The 24,467-nt window shown below is 37.7% G+C and overlaps 1 protein-coding gene across 1 annotated transcript in view; it reads right to left on the bottom strand.

The window, feature by feature from the left end:
- The window catches only part of GCLC (glutamate-cysteine ligase catalytic subunit), a 32,028-nt gene extending 12,492 nt beyond the window's left edge, over positions 1–19,536 (bottom strand). Inside the window, exons 1-8 of the mRNA XM_026695196.2 lie at positions 18,879–19,536; positions 9,514–9,626; positions 6,934–7,116; positions 6,281–6,394; positions 4,718–4,776; positions 4,494–4,630; positions 2,778–2,852; positions 615–731 (exon numbers count right to left, since the gene is read on the bottom strand). Of these exons, the coding sequence (XP_026550981.1) occupies positions 615–731; positions 2,778–2,852; positions 4,494–4,630; positions 4,718–4,776; positions 6,281–6,394; positions 6,934–7,116; positions 9,514–9,626; positions 18,879–19,028 (948 nt within the window). The 5' untranslated portion in view covers positions 19,029–19,536. The remainder of the gene's footprint in view (positions 1–614; positions 732–2,777; positions 2,853–4,493; positions 4,631–4,717; positions 4,777–6,280; positions 6,395–6,933; positions 7,117–9,513; positions 9,627–18,878) is intronic.
- Between the last annotated feature and the right edge of the window lie 4,931 nt (positions 19,537–24,467).

The following is a 24,467-nucleotide window of genomic DNA, read 5'->3' as shown; positions in this document are numbered from 1 at the left end:
AGAAAACCAAAACTTTTCAAAACTAGGTACTGGGAAACTATTCCTTTAGCATTGCCAAGAAAAGTAAATATAAAAATGTCTTCACTTTCTACATTCAAACAGATTTAAATAACAAAAAATACTGAATGAGCAAAATGCTTAAAATTAATAAGGTAAATTTTCAAGAATGAAAGCTAAGTTTAGGAAGAGAGATTTTTGTGTGAGAGCATGAATATCTAGACTAACCACTCTTGCAAACTCTTAACTGCTTTACTCACAGCTTCTAAATGTCATCCTCTTCAGTAAAACAAAACACAACCTCTGATGCAAAGAGAGTGCTATTCCTTAGATAATTTCAGTTGCTATATATTTCTATTTTTCATTTCTCTTGCTCAATCCAGTTTCAGGACAAGATTAATCACATCCACATTTTCGTACACTTATTCAAAACATTTTTGACAAAGAAAATGTATCAGTGATTTTGCCTCTGGGAAATTAAAAGAAATATGGGAACATTTCATATGAAGATCACACTAAGAGAATGATCGAAACATTTTAATATAAATGGGTTTGCAACTCTGTAATCAAGACTACATACTAGAGAAACAATTGATCTACATATGAAACTCACATACCTCTAGACCCCTCTCCTCTCTTGTTCTGTCATCTACTGATGCAGATATAACTCCCCAACGGCAATCAATATCTGTCACATAGCCTCTGTAAAAAGGAGCTGCAGCACTTAAGGCCATCTAAAAGAATATTGGAGAGAATATAGTGTAATGAATTATCAATGTAATACCATATAAAGCTAAGCAAGTATGATCCTGAAATACAAGTTGCTCTGCTCGCCATTATTTACAATAGTACAAATTGTTTTATTAGCCAAGCAGACCCCATTTGCACTCCAGTCAGCATCTTCTACTACTCTTGTCTCTTTTTCTAACTGGATATATACTCTATGTCCCCTTCCAGTCCCAATACAGTGCATACTTCAAGTTTGAGAAGTGAAAATTATGAATCTGTAAGAACTATGAAAAGTAAGGTATACACTTAGGCAAGAAAAACCAAATGCATACCTCCTTCGAGATTAGCGAAAATGTATCTTAAAATGAGTCCTATATGTTGGAAATGTAAAAAAAAAAAGAGGGAACATATTATCATATGTGATGGTCTTGCCCAGAGGCTCAAAAATATTGGCTTAAAATCAAAAATTGGCTATAGGAAATCATCAGTGAACAATTAGACCTAGAACCAGAACTCTTCCTACTGGGAATCTTAAAAAAAAACAAAAACGTAAAGAGCACCAAATAGTTATTATTACACAAACTGACTGCTGCCAGGATTGCCTTTGCCCAATGTTGGAAACAGCCATATATACCCGTAGAGAAACTGGTTATGCAAAAAGCTATGAACTGTGCTGAAATGGATAAATTAACGCTGAGTTTAAAAGATAAAGAAGATTCGATATTTTATAAGGCTTGGGAACAATGGTAGAGCTGGATAGATCGGAGATAGATTAAGGATAGGTAATTATTAAATATAGAATATGGATAGAATAAGAATGTAATTATGCACAAATTAATATCTGTAAATATTGCACAAATTATTGTCATACAGTAAGCACCACAAATAGCTGTTATTGAGTGATATATTTTTTATGTTTTTAATGTAATAAAAATTCAATAAAGTTTATTAAATAAAAGAAAAAGAAAAACCAAATGCAGTTACAAAATTGGTGGTACCTGGCTCAACAGCAGTAACTGGGAGAGGGACTTAAAAATCCTAGTGAGCAACCAATTAAATATGAGCCAGCAGTGTCAAAAAAAGCCAATGCAGTTCTAGGCTGCATCAACAGAGGGATAGCATCAAGGTCACATGAAGTGTTTGTACCACTTTATACTGCTTTGGTAAGACCACATTTGGAATACTGCCTCCATTTTTGGTCACCATGATAAAAAGTGTTAAGACTCTAGGAAGGATGCAAAGAGCAGCAAGGATAATTAGAGAGTTGGAGGCTAAAACATGATGAATAGCTGCAGGAACTGGATATGTCTAGTCTAACAAAGAGAAGGACTAGGGGTGACATGACAGCAGTGTATCTGAGGGGCTGCCACAGAGAAGATGGGGTGAACCTATTCTCCAAAGCACTTGAGGATAGGATAAGAAGCAATGGATGGAAACTTATCAAGAAGAAATCCAACCTAGAATTGAGGAGAAATTTCCTGACAGTGAGAACAATTAACTATTGATTAATCAATGGAATTAACTATTGATTAATCAATGGAATGGCTTGCTCCAGAAGTTGTGGATGCTCCATCCCTGGAGGCTTTTAAGAAGAAACTGGACAGCCATTTGTCTCCAATAGTATAGGATCTCCTGCTTGGGCTGGTGGTTGGGCTAGAAGACCTCCAAGGTTCTCTCCAGCTGTTATTCTTATGCTGACAGTACTTTGAAGATATAAGATTATCGCAAGGTAAAATGTGCTACATGGTCATGGCAACAAATATTGAATTACCTCTTGCTGTATTTTCTCCTCCAGCCCCTAAGCAACAGCTTGCAAACTTTTCGGACCTCTTTTATTCTTTCCATATAATTCATCAAGTACAAAAAAATTTAGCGTCACTTACTGAACATAAACTATCACCAGTAATTTAAAAATCTTATACTGATTGTTTTGAAGGTTGCCTCAGTGAACATGCTTTTTAATCTTTTTGAAACAGTTTTAAGAGTTTTATATAAATATAATAAAGTATGTCTCTGAATAAAAATGTAAACAATAAAATGATTTCACTCACCACAATGGGACAGATTGTGGCTAGCTGATCATAAAGATATCTTGCTTCAAAAATGCTGCAGGCCTGGAATGTTACCTGTATAATAAATAAAAAACTATCATGCTTTATGTTAAAAGTGCATGTCAATGTTACTGCACTTTCCAGAAATTACAAAAAGATGGATCCTCTGAGTTTCGAACTGCCAGACTTGTTTCTTTTCTGCAGACCTGGGATCATACAATGGAATTAAGTCCCCTTTTTCTTCCTTCCAGAATCTCGTTGCCACTAGACATAACAAATACTATCATATACACTCTTTGCTTTTCAACATGTTCCACAACGTATTTCATTTTGGAAAGAAAGAAAGAAAGCACAGAAATTCCACCACTGCTTTTCTTTCTTCCTCTGAAACAAAAAGTACCTATGCAGACTCATTTAAGACTTCAGTTCCAAATCACAAATTGATTTATGACAATTTGAGTAGAGGTAGTCCTCAACTTATGAAAACTGGGACCAGAATTTCCATTGCTAAGCTAAATGGTTAAGTGAGTCATGCCCAATTTAATGACCTTTTTACCATGGTAGTTAAACAATTCACTGCAGTTGTTAAATGAATCATGCAGTTGTTACACAAATCCAGTTTCTTATTATTCATTTTGCTGACTGGGAAGATTGCAAATGGCAATTACATCATCTCGGAGTGGTGCAACTGCTGTAAATACATACCAGTTGCTAAGTGCCCAAATTTTGATCACCTAACCATGGGGATGCTGCAAGAGACATACGTGCAAGAATTGGTCGTAAGGCACTTTTTTCAGTACTGTTGTAACTATGAATGGTGGCTAAACAAATGCTTGCAGGCTGAGTACTACTTGTATTCAAATGGAAAGAGCAAAAATGTTGCCCTTTTTAGCCATATATTGAACATTTTCACTTATATTTTGCAAGACCTGTCTTACCCGTCCTTTCTTTTTCCTCTAAGTCATCTAAGAATACTGACATTCATTCTTCACATCAGGCACCTTATTTCTTCTTCATCATAAATACCAGGATGTGTCATTTTTGTATCAATCTTTCCACTTGAAAAATTATTTTACAATTTTGATGAAAAATTAGTTTACAATTATTTTACAATTTTAAATACATCTGTTCTCCTTGTGACCTTTTATTTTGCTTTACATTGCACAATGCTCTACTTTTTTCCCATTCCAATCTCTTTAAATAAAATTACATTTAAGACTTTGTTTTATTTATTTGCTTTGTCGGTACCTTATTTTTGCAACTCACTGCCTTCAAATGTTTAAGAATTCAGCCTCTCACACCATTCAATGCAATTTTTCAAATCTTCTCTCCTATGCTATTATTTTTTCATCTCCTTTCTTATGACTACTTTAATTGCCACCCATGTTTCCTCTTTGTGTGTCTATTAGATGATCAACTTGTAGAAAATTACTAATCTTGTATAATTTGCTGTCTATTAATGGTCTATCAGTTGCTTATAAAACATTAACAAATACCCTAGCTTGCCATGGTGCTTGAATTAAGTTATTATTTCTAGAAAGGAGAAAAAAGGTGCCTAGTTGTGCAATGAACAGCAGGGAAAATACATGATGTAATATATAAAATCTGGCTACAGAATATGTGACTGAAAAATTCGAACAGCTGTTATGAAAACAACACAAAACCAAAAGAGGGCGGTACAAATATTTAACAGTATACTTATTACAGTGCGTTTACCTGAAGGCAACAATTGCCCATGCCAAATCCCATGGCATCCATATATACGTGATCAGGCTTAGCTGCTCTTGCTGCTTCACCATCATCACTAGGAAATGTTTCTATAAATGGTGATGGAGTATTCTTGTCCTTAAATACTGAATAAGACATTTGACAAAAGGTTACGGTCCTGGCTAATTTTTTTTAAAAAAATATTTTAACAGTAAATTGCTTTTTTCACTTACTTGGTACATTTATAATTACTTTTTCACCTCTTCTATGTCGAATATTTCTCGTTAAAGTACTAAAAAAGAAAATATTCTGAGATGATGTTTCAAAACAAAAAATTTTCAATAGCTTTAAAACATTTTAGCTTAATATTTGGTTTATGGGTTTCCTAACCTGCTATGCTGATTAAAAATTATTACATTTGCATCCAGTGAATTATATGAAGCATTAACACTATCTTGATGCAGTTATGAGAAATATGTCAGAAAAGAGCTTACTTATTTGTCTATACTGCAAGGTAACAATTACAGGTAGTCCTCAACTTACGATCAAAACTGAGACCAACATTTCTGTCACTAAGTGAAACATTTAAGTGATTTTTGCCCCATTTTACGACTTTTTTTTGCCACAGTTGTTAAGTCAATGATTGCAGTTAGTAATAGTTAAGTGAATCTGGCTTCCCTATTGACTTTGCTTTTAAGAAGATTGCAAAAGGTGATCACATGACTTCAGGACACTGCAACTGTCATAAATATGAGTCAGTTGCTAAGCATCCGAATTTTGATCATGTGACCAAAGGGGTGCTGCATTAATCATAAGTGGGAAAACCGGTCATAAGTCACTTTTTTCAATGCAATTTTTCTGCTTTGCTAGAGGGAACAAAAGATAAAAAAAACCTATTTCTGTATGCAATTTGTCCTGTGTCTGATCTGCTTCCCCCCGCCTCGCAGAGTAGAATTAGAGAGAAAGGAATTACAAGAGAGTAAGCAGAGTACATTGAACTGTTTGAGGAGCTATTCCTGGCCAGCCTTGAGAAAGATTGCCTTTGTTAACTTGATGGACAGAATCTTCCTCTAAAATAGGGGTGTCAAACTCACGGCCCATGGGTAGGATGCATCATGTACCGGCCCCGCCTGGTTTAGCAAAGAGGGAAAAAGTCATGATACGTCACATGATGCTACCGTGACAATGTGAGTTTGACTGCTCTAGAGTATAGAAGCAATCTTTCTCAAAATTGGCCAGGAACAAGAAATCAATCAGTGAAGTTCCTGTTCCTGGTCAGCCTTGGTAAACCAATGGCCTCTCTAGACTTGAAGAACCATTGCCTTTGTTAGCTTTCTAGATATGCCTTACACTGGCTGGGCACATCTGTCAGCAACTGCAGTGAAAGATAACAAAGCTAGACATAGTGGGGCAGGACTCCCAATAATGTGGGTGGAGGTAGACAGGAGGCCGAGGTGGCTGAGGCCGCCTAGCCTATGGTGGGGAAGGAATAGCAGTGTTCTTGCAATTGTAAGGTTGACTACCCAAATTATGATCACATGACTGCAAAGGCTGGTTGAAACTTTGGGTAGACAAGCTAGCTCTGAATCTCTTCTAAAATAGCATTGCCTGTGGAGGATGCTACTAAAAGCATTGATAAAACTAAAATAATATCTATAGAAAGACTAACTATTGTACATTCAACAAGAGTGGTGAACATCACACCAAATTTACATTTTCATTTTCATTATGAATTATAATATATTACATCATCTACATTTTGAGTACATCAGTGTTCTTATTCAAAACATACTTACCTAAACCTGGGATGTTTGTTTATAGCCTCATCTGGGAAGAAAAGAGACTTTGAGGCTCCCATCTCAATAGGTGTTGGATGATACTCTGGTATCGTAAATCCTGGACAACCTAATCTATAAATTCAATCAAATTAAGATCTCTAGTTGACAAAGATTCATTTTGTAAAGTTATATTAGAAATATTCCAGAATAAAGGTAAAGTGCTATTAAGAATAGTACTTATGTGTTTGTCTTTATCTATAGATAGTAATCAAAACGGCTAAAGGCATTCTGTAAATGCACATTTTATCTAACTTGTCAAACATTCTTCCAATAATCTTTTGATTTGCTTGGATCATTTTCCTCAGGAAATAAACAAACAAGCATAACACTTTGATTCATTTGCTTAATTGGGCTTTTATTTAATTTTAGGACTTGTGTGGAGAACAGATCATGTTTTAGGTTGTATTTATTCAGAAATATTGAAAATCCAAACAGGTTCACAAACTTTTAAGCACTGCTGCAGATATAACTAAGTAGCAGTGGCTCTAAATGGGAAATACTTTATGGTGAATCTTCCTCTTCTTAAAATAGCTTTAGTAATACAACTTTCTTTGAGACATGACCATTTGAAACCACTGTATTTTCAAACTATTAGAAAAACAAAATCTAACCTTGGAAATGATGTGACAGTGCAAACAGCTTCATCTTTTTTTAGTACCGAAGCAGCTTCCTGGCGCCGCTTCCTCATGTTGTCCTGTACAGTGTTAAATTCGGACATTGTTCCTCCATATGGCTGCCCAGGAGTCCCTTCGATCATGTAACTTCCATATTCTGGTCTCCATAATGTTGGGTGACTGAAAAATCAAAATGAAAACTGGAAGTATTTTCTACAACAAAGTATGCTTACATATCATGCAACTGTAATATAGCTTTTAACTCTGAACCATGCAAACATGAGTAAAAACCTTGACTCAGGATGGGATGGCTTAATTTAATATCTTAATTTATTTAGAACAGGAATCCCCAACTTGTGGGCCACGAGAGGATTGCAACCAGGCTGCGGAAATAGTTGGTGAGTGTACACACATGTGCTCACTTGTGTGAGTAGCAGGGGAGCATGCATGCTCCATTTGCGTGAGTAGCAAGAGTGCATACACGCCGCTCACACAACTGGACCTGTATGTGCGCTTGCAGGCTGCATGTGCAGAATTACACCCTCTCCTCCCCCACCAGTCCGCAAAGCCAGAAATGTTGGGGAACTCTGGCTTATAATGTGTTTTATGATTATTAGGAATTCCAACTTTTGGGGAAAAAATATGCAATAATGTAAGTACATCAGCAAATTGAAAGCACTGATCTTTTAGGCTACATGCAAACAAGTTTTATGAATATGCATTTCCCATTGTTTAGAAAATGAGAGCCAATTTGGTGAAGAGGTTAAACTGAGAGACTGAACATTTTGGCCTGTATTAGCCAGCTCGATAACTTTGGGGCCAGTCACTCTTTCTCATGGCAATGATAAACTACTTCTAAAAATATTGCTGTAAAAACTCCATGGACCTGTCCAGACAGGAGTCAAAAGTGACTTGCAATAGACTGAAATAAAATATACATTGCTCAAAAAATTAAGGGAACACTTAAACAATACAATGTAACTCCAAGTCAATCACACTTCTGTGAAATCAAACTGTCCACTTAGGTAGCAACACTGATTGACAATCAATTTCACATGCTGTTGTGCAAATGGAATACACAACAGGTGGAAAGCAGAGGCAGTTAGCAAGACATCCCCAATAAAGGAGTGGTTCTGCAGGTGGTGACCACAGACCACTTCTCAGTTCCTATACTTTCTGGCTGATGGTTTGGTCACTTTTGAATGCTGGCGGTGCTTTCACTCTAGTGGTAGCATGAGACGGAGTCTACAACCCACAGAAGTGGCTCAGGTAGTGCAGCTCATCTAGGATGGCACATCAATGCGAGCTGTGGCAAGAAGGTTTGCTGTGTCTGTCAGCGTAGTGTCCAGAGCATGGAGGCACTACCAGGAGACAGGCCAGTACATCAGGAAACGTGGAGGAGGGTGTAGGAGGGCAACAACCCAGCATCAGGACCGCTACCTCCGCCTTTGTACAAGGAGGGACAGCACTGCCAGAGCCCTGCAAATGACCTCCAGCGGGCCACAAATGTGCATGTGGCTGCTCAAATGGTCAGAAACAGACTCCATGAGGGTGGTATGAGGGCCCAACATCCACAGGTTGTGCTTACAGCCCAACACCGTGCAGGACATTTGGCATTTGCCAGAGAACACCAAGATTGGCAAATTCACCACTGGCGCCCTGTGCTCTTCACAGATGAAAGCAGGTTCACACTGAGCACATGTGACAGACGTGACAGGGTCTGGAGATGCCTTGGAGAACGTTCTGCTGCCTGCAACGTCCTCCAGCATGACAGGTTTGGCAGTGGGTCAGTAATGGTGTGGGTGGCATTTCTTTAGGGGGCCGCGCAGCCCTCCATGTGCTTGCCAGAGGTAGCCTGACTGCCATTAGGTACCGAGATGAGATCCTCAGACCCCTTGTGAGACCATATACTGGTGCGGTTGGCCCTGGGTTCCTCCTAATGCACGACAATGCCAGACCTCATGTGGCTGGAGTGTGTCAGCAGTTCCTGCAAGACGAAGGCATTGATGCTATGGACTGGCCCTCCCATTCCCCAGACCTGAATCCAATTGAGCACATCTGGGACATCATGTCTTACTCCATCTACCAACGCCACGTTGCACCACAGACTGTCCAGGAGTTGGGGGATGCTTTAGTCCAGGTGTGGGAGGAGATCCCTCAGGAGACCACCCGCCACCTCATCAGGAGCATGCCCAGGCGTTATAGGGAAGGTCATACAGGCATGTGGAGGCCACACACACTACTGAGACTCATTTTGACTTGTTTTAAGGACATTACATCGAAGTTGGATCAGCCCGTAGTGTTTTTTTCCACTTTAATTTTGAGTGTAACTCCAAATCCAGACCTCCATGGGTTGCTAAATTTGATTTCCATTGATAATTTTTGTGTGATTTTTTTGTCAGCACATTCAACTATTTAATGAACAAAGTATTTAATAAGAATATTTCATTCATTCAGATCTAGGATGTCTTATTTTTGTGTACCCTTTATTTTTTTGAGCAGTGTAGATTGAAATACATGCTGATGAATAACCTAGCTAATGTTCAGCATGCATTTCTATGAGCTTTTGATACTTACTTTGGATTTATTCTTTCACCTTTTTCTTGCAAAGTATGAAGTACTTCTTCTCCAGATAATGACAACCGTGCTCTCTTATTTTTATGGTCAAAAGCTACCAACATATATTCCACCTAAAAGGCAATATAAATTCATACTATAATGTTTAGCTCATAAAACAGAAAACAACAAAAAGTTCACAAATTGGTCACCTGAGGAATTACAATTTTTAAAAGCAGACTTCATGATGTTTTCTATCTAAATGGGAATATTTAAAATATATATACTTTTTATTTTTGCATATCAAGCTGCAAATTTTACAAGCCCTTTTTGCCCACAATGTATCAGTAAAAAATAATATTTACACAGCAGTTGCTGTGGTTTCTTGCCTCCTCAGCATGGTTTTGATCAGGGATGAAAGCCTGCCTAAGCTTCTCTTTCAAATATATTATACTTAAGTTTATCTCAAGATTTTGTTATCACAAATCTTTACTTTTAAGACTGCAGCTACTTACAATATAGAAGGCAACTAAAGAGAATGATAGAAAACTGTAGTATCCTGCATTACAAACACAGCAAAAATCCAAATGAAAATCCATTCTAGTACTTATTAAAACACAAGAGTTTAAATGAGGCTATTAAAAAGGTATGTAGATTATATTTAATATTATAAAATGTATTAGGAAATATAAACTTTCAGTACAATTTTATTCAAACTTGCTGACTCAAACTGTTTTTTTTTGCTGACTTTGTGGGAATGACAAAGCTATCTTCTTATCAACCTTTCCAGCATGCAATTTATTTACAATGTGTGATCCTTGTGCAGAATAACAGGAATTATTCTGTACCAAATTGAACTAAACAGAATTTAGCTGCTATTTAAGTCTATCTTAACAGCCACGTCCAGTCACCTTGCCCAAGTTCAAAACAGAAGTGATGTATAATATCCAGGAAATCTAATTGAAATATTTTGATTGCATTTTAACAAAATGTTGAGAAAATGAGTAATCCCAAGCACTGTGAATAAGGCAAAGAACTTTGATTATAGCAAAAAAATCATTTCCTTGCTTTGCTCAGTCAGTAGAAAGCCACTGCTTCCAAAAATACTTCTTCCAAAAAGCAGGGAAGAAAGGAGCAGCTTAGTAGGAGCATTAATATGGTAGGTGAATTCTTCAGATAAAAACCTTAAGCTGTTCTATAAAAACTAATGTACATTAACTTTTCAGCTTGTCCCTGTAACTTTTAAGGTCTAGATGCATCAGTTTTGGTAGCACGAAACAGAGATTTACAAAAAGAAATTAAGTGAAAAAAATGGTTGCTTCTAGTCTCCTAAATATTATTATAATTTCAATGCATGGGCTGTTATTAAAGCTACTTATAAATCTTCCTGTTTCCTTTTGTTTCTGTTCAGCAAATGGAATGAAGGAAAAACACAGCATTATGAATATTAACAATGCACTTGTTAATTTTTATTGTCAGTAATCTGCAAATACATGCTTACTTAACCTAGAACAGTGGTTCCCAAACTTTTTCAGTCCACTGCCCCTTGGTGCTACAAACTCATACTCAGTACCCCTCATTCAGGGGTGGAATTCAAATTTCTGTGGGCGTGGCCTAATCTGAGAGTGTGGCTTGCTGGTCAGATGACTGGGTGGGCATGACTTGCTGGTCATGTGACTCGGTGGGCTGGGCTTGCTGGTCACGTGACTGGCTGGGCATGGCTTGGTCATATGACTGGGTAGATGTGGCCATGTGACTGGGTGGACGTGGCCAGGTGACTGGCAAACCAAATACAAATGGTCCTCACTTAATGGCCAGTTGTTTAGCAAGTGTTCTAATTTATGACTGGCCTCCCCAGAGCTACTTGACCGGTTTTTGGAGTTTTGACAGCCATGCACACACAAATACACATATTCCCTTCCAACCCTGCTGGAGCAGGTCATTGGACTGGAATCGTCAAAGCATCTCTGATTAGATTCTAGTAGTGAATAGAATCTAATCAGAGACGCTTTGCCTATTCTCGTTGATTTGTTTTATTTGTATTTTTTTATTTTATGTTGCTGAATTGCATTGACATGTGTGTCCCTTCTTGTGCACAGCCCAGAAGCTTTTGTGATTCTTTGCAGCAAAAATTACGACTTCTGGCTTTGCTCTACTTTTCAAACGTGCCGCCACAGCTGCGTTCTAGGTGCCGGCCCTGTAGGTCCACCCCATTGAGCCTGCTACACTGGAGGGACCTGCCCAAGGAAGTCAAAGCAGAGTGGTGCACCAAGTCAATGGGCTGAGCCTGAGAGCAGGAAAGAGAGAGAGAGAGAGAAGAAAGAGACGGAGAAAGAGAGAAGGAAGAAAAGGGGAAAGAAAGAAAAGGGACAGACAAAGAAAGAGGGTGGGGATGGAAGGGGCAGAAAGAAAAAGAAATAAAGGAGGGAGGAAGGGAGGAGAAAGATAATGAGATATCTATTCTAGTCCAATCACCTGCTCCAGCAGGGTTAGAAGGGTGTGTGTGTGTGTGTGTGTGTGTTCTCCTTGTAGTTTACCAGTACATTTTGGTTTTGCCTTCTTCAGAATTGGCACTGTAATACATTGGGGAAAAGTAATTTTTTAGGGTGGAGGTCTGATCCAATGGATCCTGTTTAAAGCCTCAACAAAATGTGAGAGCCTCCTGATAGTCTTGCCCATGTTTCGTCCACAAAACCTTTAATAGAAGCCAAAGATGTTTCAATGTGGAAAAGGGCCTCAGTCCAATGATGCATCAGATCTCTCTCTCTCTCTCTCTCTCTCTCTCCCTCCCTCCCAGACTGGCTTTGCTCTACTTTCCTGATGTGCCTGTGGGGCCGGCGCCTCGAACATGGATGGATGGATGGAGAGACAGAGAGGACAGATAGATAGGTAGGTAGAGATAGATAGACAGACAGACAGACAGAATGTGACAGTGTCGGCACTTTGGGAAAGTAGAGCAAAGCCACGGCATTTGAGGTGCCGGGTCTGCAGGCTCACTCCATTGAGCCCCTTGCACTGCTCTGATGCAACAGTCAATGGGATGAGCCTCGAATGTGGCAGGCCTCGAATGCGGCAGTGCCGGCACGTTGAGAAAGTAGAGCAAAGCCACTCTGGCTTTGCTCTACTTTTCAAACATGCCGCTACTGCCGCGTTCGAGGCGCCAGCACCGCAGGCTCACCCCATTGACTATTGCACCGGAGCGGTGCAAGGGGCTCAATGGGGTGAGCCTGCGGAGCCAGCGCCTCGAACGCAGCGGCGGAGGCAGTAGAAAGTAGAGAGGCAGCATGTTGGGAAAGTAGAGTGGCATGCTTTCTCAAATGCTGCTGCATTTGAGCTGCCAGCTCTGGAGTGGTGCAACTGTCAATGGGGTGAGCTTGCATGGCCAGCACCTCAAATGCCCCCCCTGCCACCTCTTAGCACCCCACTAAGGCATCTGACTGCCCCCCAGGGGGTGGTACTGCCCACTTTGGGAACCACTGACCTAGAATGTTATCCCTAGATCATCTGAAACCGGGTTTTTTATTTTTTCAGGACACAGTCTCTTCAATTACAATTTAAAAATAATAATACATTCATTAAATTTCATTAGAATGTATAATGTATATTTTCAATTTGAATAAGGAAAAAACTGGGGGGCGAAGGCAAAGCCAAATTGGGAATGCAGTTGATAAGGAAACTAACTAAAAAAACAAGTAATTTCCGACTTTCATTGGTGCAGACACAAACATAAAATAGAATTTATAACATCTGAAAATCTGCAAAGTAGTATAAAAATGGAAGATCTTAGAAACCCAATGCTACTTTATTATTGGATAAAACACTAAAATTCAAAACTATTGATTTCGATAAAGTCCCTTCGAATGAAGACATTAAATCAAATTCTCTGATCAGTGCAGGCATCTAAATTAAAGCATTTCCCCCCAAAATCAGTGCTTAGTTGGAGGCATTCAATAAAGGAGAATAGTAGTCAGAATTTTAAATACATTTGTGTATAGATCATGAATATATAATTCTAAATATACAAACTTTTGCTGAAATTTGAAAATAGGAAGAAGTTAAAGAATGTATGATAAAGTGGGTTAAGAAGTTTGCTAATAATATACAGCTGGACTAATGGAAAAAAATGTGATTAAAGAAGTAGAAATTTACACTGTATCATATAAAATGTTTTGTTGGCACATGATGCCAGAAAAATTATCTGGAATGTATAGAAGCACTTAAATGTAAATAACATGAACGGATGGTTTATCATGCCTGGTAGACATGTAAAAACCTTTAAAAAAATTGGATCCATATATATACCTTCATACAAAGGATTTTAAAGATCATTATTCAACTGAAGCCAAAACTTTCCTTTTAGGATTAATGAATAAACAGAAAAAAACCCCATGGAAGATTATTACAATATATGATCATAGCAGAGAAATGACTGTATGCAGAAAGATGGAAAGAATCAACGCTATTCACTAGAGAATAGTTGAAGTTGACAAATTTTTGCTGAAATTGATAAATTAACTTAATAAATATATGAAATATAGATACATTTCTTCCATTAGAGAAAATACACATGTTTATTGGTGACTGGAAACTTCTTGTTGACTTTTTGTATAAGAATAAAAAAAGAATTTTTCATTAAGAGGTTTTGATGATTAGGCAGAATGGATTATAGAAAGAAGAGCAATATGATATAACTTTAGATTAACTGTTAACTTTTTAAAATACAAATATTTCAGAAACCGATTCCTTAGGCAGCATTTGTGAAGTTCTGCAAAGATGATGCACAATCAACTTTCTGTCAATAGACAGTGTTTTTTAACAGATAATAGTGAAGCTACATATGAAGCAAGCCTATAGGGCAATATCAAAAGACAAATAGATCACAAATTCTAGTTAAATAAAGCTCTTAGTTTTTTTCATGTTGACAGATGATAAGAACGAAACTTGATTGTGGTGAAGCAGTTAGTTTAAATTTTCACTTTCTGAAAGTTTGATTATGCAGAGTGTTTATCAGGGGTCCTTGGTGTGTTTATCACATAGTATCAATCTGTAGATCAGAGGGAGTACTACCAGGAAAAGATCCAAAAATTCTGCTCTTTTCGCTTAGAATATGTTTTATATTAAGCTTGAATTTCAGATTTCTAACACAAATTTGTCTTGTATTAAAAAGCAAACATGATGTATCTAATCTAGTAAAAGCTTATATATCGGAAGAGAAATTAGTAATCTTAATACCAGGAAATGGCATTGTTATATCTTCCTATAGCACAATACAGTAAATTTAGGACTAACAAAAGCAAAAATTTCAAGCATAACAAAGAAGAATCTTCAAACTACAGATTGAATCTAATGATACCACTTACATTATTATTGTACCAGCAAACCCATTATATTATAGAAGAGCATTATAAAAAATATTATCTATACTTGGATATGTATAAAAGTATAAGAACTTTACCAACGTCTCTACGTACAGTTACAACACCGAAAGTTAATAATCTTTTATACTAGTGTAAGAATATGCATATGTATGTCCATCTATTTCTATAAATCTTAAAATTTAACTCCAGGTTTCTTTCTTTGCTATTTATGGTTTTTGTATTTATCTGCATTTTCTTTTAAATAAAATAAAACACAAAAACACTGAGGTTTTGGTATCTTAAATACACTATATGGTATGTTATACTAAAAAGCATTAATAGGACAATGGACTTCTATTTTCTACATGTTAAGTAAGCCCCTGTTGTTTAAATACATTTTAATATCAGAAGGACCTCATGTCTTTTAACAAAAGTTATAATTTGTACAATTTGAATACTAATGGTATTAATGGTAAAATATATATTAAAAGCAGATTGTGTGTCAGCTAGTTTATTTTTATTTTGAAACTTAACTCATGCTGTCCTACAGATTAAAAATTATCTTTATAATTTTCTTATTTATTTTATTAAAATTAGATCCTGTCACAATTAAAAACAAGTCTCAATGGTTCACACTAGGACTGCAATCCAATACACTTTCCTGGGGATCAGCTCTACCAAAAAACTCTGGGGCCTATTTCTGAGTATTTGGGATGAACATAATCTGTACAGAATTCAAATTGATCCTTAAGAAATTTTAATTTCCAATTTAGCATATTTCGAATATAGCAGAAATAAGCATAGGAAAACATAGGCCACTTTTCTATTGCAGAAGTTAGAAATACGATTACACTCAAGTTAATATTGATAGTTTTAACCAAGTTAAGACCTGTCCAATATTGTTAACTCTGATTATAAAAACTGGTACATCTTTTTATTTCTGTCCCAAGGCTAAAATACATGTTTTAACAATCTGAAAGATCTGTCTCTTTGTAAGGCAAGTTAGGGTGTATATAAGGAATCTGTTCAAACATAACCCTTCAAAATTGCTCCTCCTGCCAGCAGAGCAGCTAACAAATCAGGAACTCTCCCTTGGTGTTTAATTATACCTACCAGACATTATCTGCAAAAATCTGGATAATCACTAGACATAAACAGTGATAAATAAATCATCGAATGGTCAACCAGAGTTTTTCAGATCTGATTTGGTAATACTAGCTTAATATTATATCTATAATATACAAAAGTCATAAGCTAGAGGGTATTTTTTCTTGATACTTCATTCTTTAATAACTCAGGCTTGATACAAAAGAAACAAGACAGATGTATTGCTTTGCAAATCACAAATGGAAGTTTCATAGTTTGTTTTGTTCCAGGCAGGAAAACTAAGAGAAACAAGAAAATATGGTCACTATTTCTAATTCCTAGTGAGAATTTGCTAATTTCTAAAACTAATGTCTATATACTTTATATATAACTTTTCAAGATTTTTTTATTGGCAACTTGATTTCCTGGAATGGAAAATAAGCATACAAGAGTTATATAATTCTATACCTATAGTATATGCACAAAGCTATCAATCTTGATGAAAGGTTATAGCTGGCTGGGGGAGCAAATAGATGGCTGCAGATTTTGTTCCTGATATAAGTTTATACTAAAGAGGTACGGGAATCAGTAACATGCACCTTTTTTCTACTTTTTATGAATACATATCTATGAATGCAACCTACCTAAACTTTGAACCCATCAATATTTATAAATGTGAGATTTGCAATTTAATTACTTGATTTTATCTTTATTACAAAAATATTCACAGCTATTTTTTTTTAAATTTTTTACTGGCATTCATCTTCATTGTTTGTAATGTATCATGCCCCTGGGCATCACAAGTCTGGAGCTGCTTTATGAAATCTTTTTTTTGCAATGCATAGAGCAATTATCATAGCTCTAATGTACAAAATTATATGGATTATTTTTAAAAGCATTTAGTAATCTAAATCCTTCGAAATAGTTCTAAGATCTATTTCTGCATATAATACAAACTTAGAATATTTTCAAACTGATTGAGCTATAAAAAAATAACTTTACATCAGTATTGGCACACAACATATATTTCAATTTTGGAGTTTGTAAATTGACAGTTAAGAATCTTTGAGGATGAAAGAAGAAAATAACTCAAGAAAGAGTTTGTTTTCAAAACTCCTCTTTGGTATCAATTTAGATAAAAGATTCAAATAGGCTTTGCCTAAGATTGTATTCAAAAGTCACTATCAAAGTGTATTTGTAATGCATCTGAAGGTTTCTGTTCAAGTCAGTACCTCTTTAAGAGAATTTGATGGGCCAAATTGTTATTTTCATATATTATGAATATTAATAAACATAATTCAAGCACAAAGTTTTCATTCTTAGAAAGCCTCATTTTCATAATGAAATAAATTATTTGGACATAGAAAACTAATTATACAAATATGTCAGCAATCAGTTCATGCTGTTATTTTGTTTTAGTTAATCTATGTACACACAGCTCTAAGTTTTAGGAAAAAAACTACAGAGAATTTAGAAATGGTTTACAGTTCTATTGCAATTGTCAAGCAATAAAATTAATGACCAATTAATTTTAAAGATATTAAATGTTTTTTCTAGCTTTATTTACCTCTGACAGTCATTTTCCATGAGAAATGTAGTTATTTATGTGTTTTTTTGCAAATCATATGGAAATTGTTAAATAAATTTCCTATAAAAAAAATTTGGAAGATAGCAAACATAGAGAAAAAGCAGTTGAACATTCCTCAAAATATGAAGCATGAAGAAATGATAAGCTTTGCAGGTTCTCAATATATTGTTTTCTGGACTGACTATGTTATATCACAGACTAGAGTTGTCTGGGAACAAATGGCTTATACTTTTTCATAAATAAAACAAAATTGATGAATATATTCAATTCCAGAAAATGACTAAGAGAATTTTGAATATCATTGTTTTCAAACAGTCATGACCCAATTCAACTTTAGTGTTTGATGCCTCAAATAAGTACAGTAAAGCCAATTGCTCTGAGAACATCCCTAGTTCTTGAGCAATATATAAACACTTTAAATTTAAAAAGTGACTGATAATAATGTAATGATCTATTAAGATACTACTGGATTCTCATTATAAGGCACATATCTATCAAATACAGGACTTAGATTATAGGAGCCTCAGACAACTGTTTCGCTTTCATTACTATAGTAATATATAGCATACTAATAGGACAATGATTGTAAATATGATGGAGCACAATGAAATATAAATATAAATATAAAACTGCCTAAAGATTAAGAGTTTCATTCATACATGCACATCTGTAATCTGACCCTTCTGGTATCCAAACATATATCCAAAGTAATATATCTAGCTACAGTTGCTATTATACTTGTAACATAAAAACGCAAGGCAAGAAAAAGTCAACGAGCAATTTATAACTGTTCAACAGACAGAAAAGACAGGAATCCATAAGGCTAATATTGATTTTTTTTTTCTATGTAAGGAATTTTTCTAAGAATGCTGAAGATGAAACCCAGTCCGGGGCAAAAGCAATCGAAAACACACACACACACACAGGTACAATCCGAAACCGGTGGAGGAAAGTAAAATGTTATCCTCCGTTCTGTTTTCGATATATATTCCAGTTAATGGTACAGAAAGGGAGGATGCTTGTGAAACCAGCCTCCGGTAGCTCAGCGACAAGGAAGGGACTTGACGGCTGCCGGTCTGGTCAAGCTCCGTTTAAGGAAACTCCGATTTAAGTAAACGGGTCGCCTCTCACTTTCTCTCCCCCCCCCCATCGTCTCGTGTCCCCCCCCCCATTTCGCAAGGGCAGAGCCAGAAGCCTCCCCCCTTTCTACCTGAAAAGACAGGGGAATGGCGGCCTATCTCAATCGGGAGACATTCCCAACGCAGCCGAAGGATTTCCCCCCTCCCCCGCACCCATCAGCCAGGCCGGCTCTCCGAAGGGTCCCCTTTCCCTTCTCCGTGAGGGCGGCCGCTCACCTCGTCACCCCACTTGAGCACATCCTTGTGCCTCTCCCCGACGGCCCTGTAGATGTGCAGGAACTGCTGGATGCCGTGTTTGCGCACGTGCTCCGCGTGTCGCTGCGTCTTCTCCCAGCTGAGCGGCGAGCCTTGCGACAGAAGCCCCATGGCTCTGCGGGGGGAGAGGAGGCGAGGGGAGCGCGAGGGCAGCGCGAGAGGAAGAGTGCGGAAAAGGCGAGCTGCGGCCCCTGCCGTGACAACTCCAAAGAGCAGCGCGGGCCAGGAGCCGCCGAACCAAAAAAAAAAAAAAAACCAGAAACAAAACACCAACACTACTTCAGGCGCCGGGAAACACGCAAGAAGAATCCACTCGCGGCTAAGCGTAGGGGGGGAGGTGGCTGCGCAAAGGGAGGGGGAAAAGGCGCTTCCGCCGCCTTCCCGAGTCTCCGCTTTGCCAGCGGCCGGTTCCAAACGAGGGGTGAGGAGATCCGCCCGTCCTCCCTCCGCCTTGGCTTCGCGCGCTCGGGTACTTTTTAAGAGAAACCCGAGGAGGCTGAGGGTGCCAGGCAGCCGCCTCTCCGGTATGGTATTGACCGTCCCGGGAGAGGAATCGCGTGACACGTGACCGAGGAGCAAGGGCGGAGAATAGGCGCTCTCTCGCGCACGGTCGGTTTCTGGTTCGCGCGCGCCGAGGCGAAGGAAGAGGTGATAGGGACAGGCGTCGCGTCATGCGGTGACTCAGCACTTTCTGGCTCCCCCTCCGCTCCCTCCCCTCCCTCTGTTTGGGTTCTTTCTAATCAGCGTTTGGAGGTTGAAGTTACCTGTTCTCAGGTTTTTTCCGGGTGCTCTTCTGGGTTTTGTCTAATACTTCCCCCCCCCCCAACACACACCATTGGCCAATTTCAAAGAAGGAAGGGGTTGTGGTCATAAATACCATTGTTCGTTCTGAATGGACCATTGAGAATAGCATCAGCGGGAAGATCTGCAAATGGAAACAGACCGACTGTGGGGAAAAGTAGTACTAATAGTCATAGGCGGCTTTGGAGCAATCCCAAAACATCTGGAGCATCTCTTGAACACCGACGATATTGACATTCGCCATCAGTCAATGGCAGAAGGCAACTTTACTAGGAACATTCCGTGTGACCGTATCTGTAACATCATCACACATCCACATCTGCCTATCCCAGGTCCCTGGGCAAAGGTGGACAAAGATACCAAACCCAGTCTAAACATCTGGGTGACTGCAACAAGCCATAATAAAAAATCCATATCTGTCTATCCCAGGTCCTTGGGAAGGATAGGCAGACAAAAATGCCAAACCCAGTCTAAATTTCTGGGTGACTGCAACAAACAATGATGCAATTGTATATATGTACGTGCACATGGATGTATACATATGCTCAAGTCGACTTAGAAACTAGTATGTTTGCATGTCAGGGCATGCTTATCTGTGTCATGGTAGGGAGGAAATTAATTTCAGCCAACTAATCCAAATAAGTAACCCAAAGCGGTAATTTTACTTTCAAACGGATCCCAGACTATTTAAGACTAGAGTCACCCCTCCCCCAAAGTTGTGGCTATATTTTACAGCCATCTGCAATAAAGGCCCCACATTGTAAAGCCTTTCTAAAGATTTCATTTATATTCTTTTCATTTTATTTATTTATTTATTGAATATATATTGCTGCCTATTCGCCCATGGCGACTCAAGGCAGCTTACAGAATGTAAAACCATATTTAAAATAAAAAAACAATAAAAATTAACAAAAAGAATCAAATAAATAAAGTACAATAGAACAAAATCTGGAAAAAATAAAAATATAAAATCACCCCCAACTCCCACCACCCGAAGACAGCAGATCATACGAGCCATTTGATGGGCTCCATCCCGCTCTGGGTTCCCCAGGCCGCTGGCAGAACTAGGTCTTTAGTGCCTTCAGGAAGAAGGTTTTCATCTCCCTTAAATGTAAAAAGTTCCTTGACAAGACCATTTGGAGAGGATTTCCCTTTTTTCCTCAAATAAAAAAGCAAATTGTGAGAAAGATAGTGTTGCCCTCCCTTTTCCTTCATGACCCTTTGTATAATTGTAAACAAGATCTGATTCCTATATCAGATTGTGAATGATGGTAACTAGGTTAGGTAACTAGGAAGTTCCAATTACCTGTTTTGTCCAAATACAACCCCTCCCCCCCCTCCTCTCTCTCTGAAGTAACTTTAAATTGTGACGGTCTTTTTCAAATAATTTCCTTAAGAAGATTCAAAATAAATAATGCATCCAGGTCAACAACAAATTACTGGAAGAAGGATGGGAAATATATGCTACAAAACAGACAATACACAAAGATCCTTCAACATTACCTGAGAATAGCAGAACATAAAATTAAAACTATAAAGGCTGCTGTACTAGAATAAATTCATGCCCTTTGTATTTTTGCAAATTGGAAGTGTGTTTCTGTGTGTGATTAACCAGACTGCATTAAAAGTAATGGTTGATTGCCAAACAACAGGTTTATGAGGAGCTTGTAAATAAATAGTTTACCTACCACTCTGGGGAGGGGAATATCATTTCATGTTTATATAAGGCATAAGTGCAGGTGCACATTTACATCAAGTACCTTATGGCAGAGTGAATGAGTCTCACAGTTACTCCTTGATGCTTCTATAGAGTTCATATTCTGATTAAACCTGAGATCAGCCATACTGTTAGATAATGAACAACCAGTGATGTGGTGATACTGTGAGGTTTTGGAGAGAGCTATGTGGGATATACAGCTTTTTCTGTGTTCCTAAAGCTTGGACGATGCTTTTCCATCACTAGTAGTGAATTGCAGTACAAACGGCAATCAAATATTGGTATTTAAAGTGTGATGAGCTTATTCCTAAATATATAAAATAGTTCATGATTAGGCTTTTTACTGGGACAAAAAAAATCCATTTGATCTTGACTGAAGGAATATGACTCCTCAGCTGTAGAGTGGAGCAGTGCTTTGATCTGTTACTTGCTAACATATGTCAAGACTTGCATGCCATCACAATATCTCAAAACTACCAGCTGGTGATATTGTTTAATACTATATCTACTCTACCTCACCCCCCACAAAACCCCTTCTAATTTAAATACTAATATAAAACAGATTGTGAAAGAGATTTGTATATACTTAGGAGTCAAACTTACTATTTTAAAAAGTGAGCCAATTTGCTTCTGGCAACATATTTTTAGGGTATCATTAAAGTAAATAATTATTTAATTTATTTCTTTACTACTTTAACAACCTACGGGGTTATCTGTCCTGAACAAAACAGCACATATTTTGAATGGTTTCTTACCCAGTAATTCAGTTTCCATTCATGTCTTAGTTTAGACAAGGTAAACTTGCATTTAAGCTGATTCTTGCATGGTCAACCCTAAAGTTTGGAGGATATCTTTAGTGAGACTCTTCCCCAAGATGGCTGCTGAATGGTAGGCGTTTTTCTTTTTCCTGCCAATGATCTACTGATTTTGCTGCCAAAGCTCTGGCAGTGTGGCTCCCTGGATTTGAATGGAGCACTTAGGAATGACAGCCATTTGTCTGAAATGGTATGGGATCTCCTGCTTGAGCAGGGGATTGGACTAGAAAACCTCCAAAGTCCTTTCCAACTCTGTTATTCTGTATTTTCTGTATTTTTTCTATGTTGCAGGAATTTATCATGTAATTTGGTTATGTAACAAAAAAATAGCCCGTGACTTCCACCGTGCAACTGAAATATGGTGGGTTTTTTTTGCTAAAAACCTAATCATTCTGATGCAGAAAAACTTTGCTGAGCTTCTACAAAGAGATACAGTCTTCCCTCCCCTTTATCTAATTATATTGCAGGTTACGTTCAAGACTTTGGATGTCTCACTCTACTAAAGTCAAAAAGGAAGATATATTCACAGAACTGGGGAATTGTATTTATTGAATTTAACAAATCAATATAGAACAGCCTAAAGTTCTAAAAAAAATGTATAAAAATTCTTTCCTCCTAATAAGAACACACAATTAGTGGACTTGGGAAGAAGTACCAGGGTAATGTACACCACTGAAATCTAGGCAATTTTTTATTATGATCACTGACCAAGAGATTAAACAACGAGCTACTAAAAAGAATAAAAGAACAGAGCCCAGGAAGCCATCTGTAAGCGGGGAGCAGCTGTCCCTTACAAAAATAAGCCAACTGACCCCTGAGAGCCAATCAAGGAAAAAGGAGTTCTGTCAGGTTTGGGCGGAAAGAATTTTTTTTAGTCTTTTGAGAAAGTTGGCAGGAATCTTAAGTGAGCAGTGGATGGCCTCAGGCAAGGCTGGAAATTGAGTTGTTTGGCAGTAACTCGAATTGCATTCAGGTTTTTGGTGTTTTTAGCTCTTTTAAACTGCGATTGGATGTGGTAGATTTTCAGTATCTACTCTTCAATTATTATTGTTTATTAATGCAGCATTTTATTATTTAGGTTCCACTTTAAATAGCCTGCTATTTGTACCATACTTTCTTTTGGCACTGTTAAGGAAGTTGGTTTTGGTTTCAGTCCTGGGATCAACTGGCAGCCTTCTGGCCCTCCTACACCTCCCTTAGCTTATTTGAGCTGCCCATTGCCAAAGTTTTGGGTGTTTGGTTTTCCTTTATGTATTTAGCCAAGGAAGGGTGAGGATTTCCCCTTCAGTCTGCTCCTAGCTCCCCTGAGGACTGGTGTGGAAGGAAGAAATTGGATGAGGTTTGAAAGAGAAGATGGTAGCAAAGAAACTTAATTTTCTAGTCACTTGGTGTGGATTACCTCAGAACCAAATTCCTCAAGTGACAGAGGCAGTTGAACTCTCAGGTAGGGTTACAAGTAGCTCCCGACTTAAGACCACAGTTGAGCCCAAAATTTCTGTTGCTAAGCAAGATACATGTTAAGTGACCTTTGCCCCATTTTTATAATTTTTCTTGCCACACTTGTTAAGTGAATCAGTACAATTGTCAAGTTAGTAATCTGGTTGTTAAGTGAATCTGGCTTCCCCGTTGACTTTGCTTGTCAGGTTGCAAAAGGTTGATCACATGATCCTGGGACACTGCAACCGTGATAAATATGAGTCAGTTGTCCAGTGGCCAAATTTTGATCGTGTGACTGTGGGGATTCTGCGATGGTCATACGTGTGAAAAATGGTCATAAGTCTTTTTTTTCAGTGCCATTGTAATTTGAATGGTCATGGAATGAATGGCTGTAAGTCAAGACTACCTTTGTTTGATATCTGAACTGGAAAACAAATAACAATATCCCATATATTATCTAAAAAGGACAATACAAATTCCTTATTGTCTACAACATTTCTGACACATTAATAGGAGTATCCATGTAAATAACAGTACAGTAAGTACAGATAGGAGGATATTAAAAATAGAACCTAAGTAATAAAATTATTACTTTAACATTTAAGAATAAATACTACCGTAAAATTCCACCTATTGAATATTAGACTTGACTGACTACATAGAGGTAAAAGGTGGTCTGTATGCCAATGTGTATAAATCAAATTGTCAAAGACAAGAAAGAAGACACGTGGAAACTATTATTGATATGGATGAATAAGTTGACTAACGGAGTCCTCATTT

This window comes from Pseudonaja textilis, chromosome 1 (assembly GCF_049901715.1).
Source record: "Pseudonaja textilis isolate UNSWEBS1 chromosome 1, rPseTex1.2, whole genome shotgun sequence".
Classification (NCBI taxonomy): domain Eukaryota; kingdom Metazoa; phylum Chordata; class Lepidosauria; order Squamata; family Elapidae; genus Pseudonaja; species Pseudonaja textilis.
This window is presented reverse-complemented; position numbering and strand designations above follow the sequence as displayed.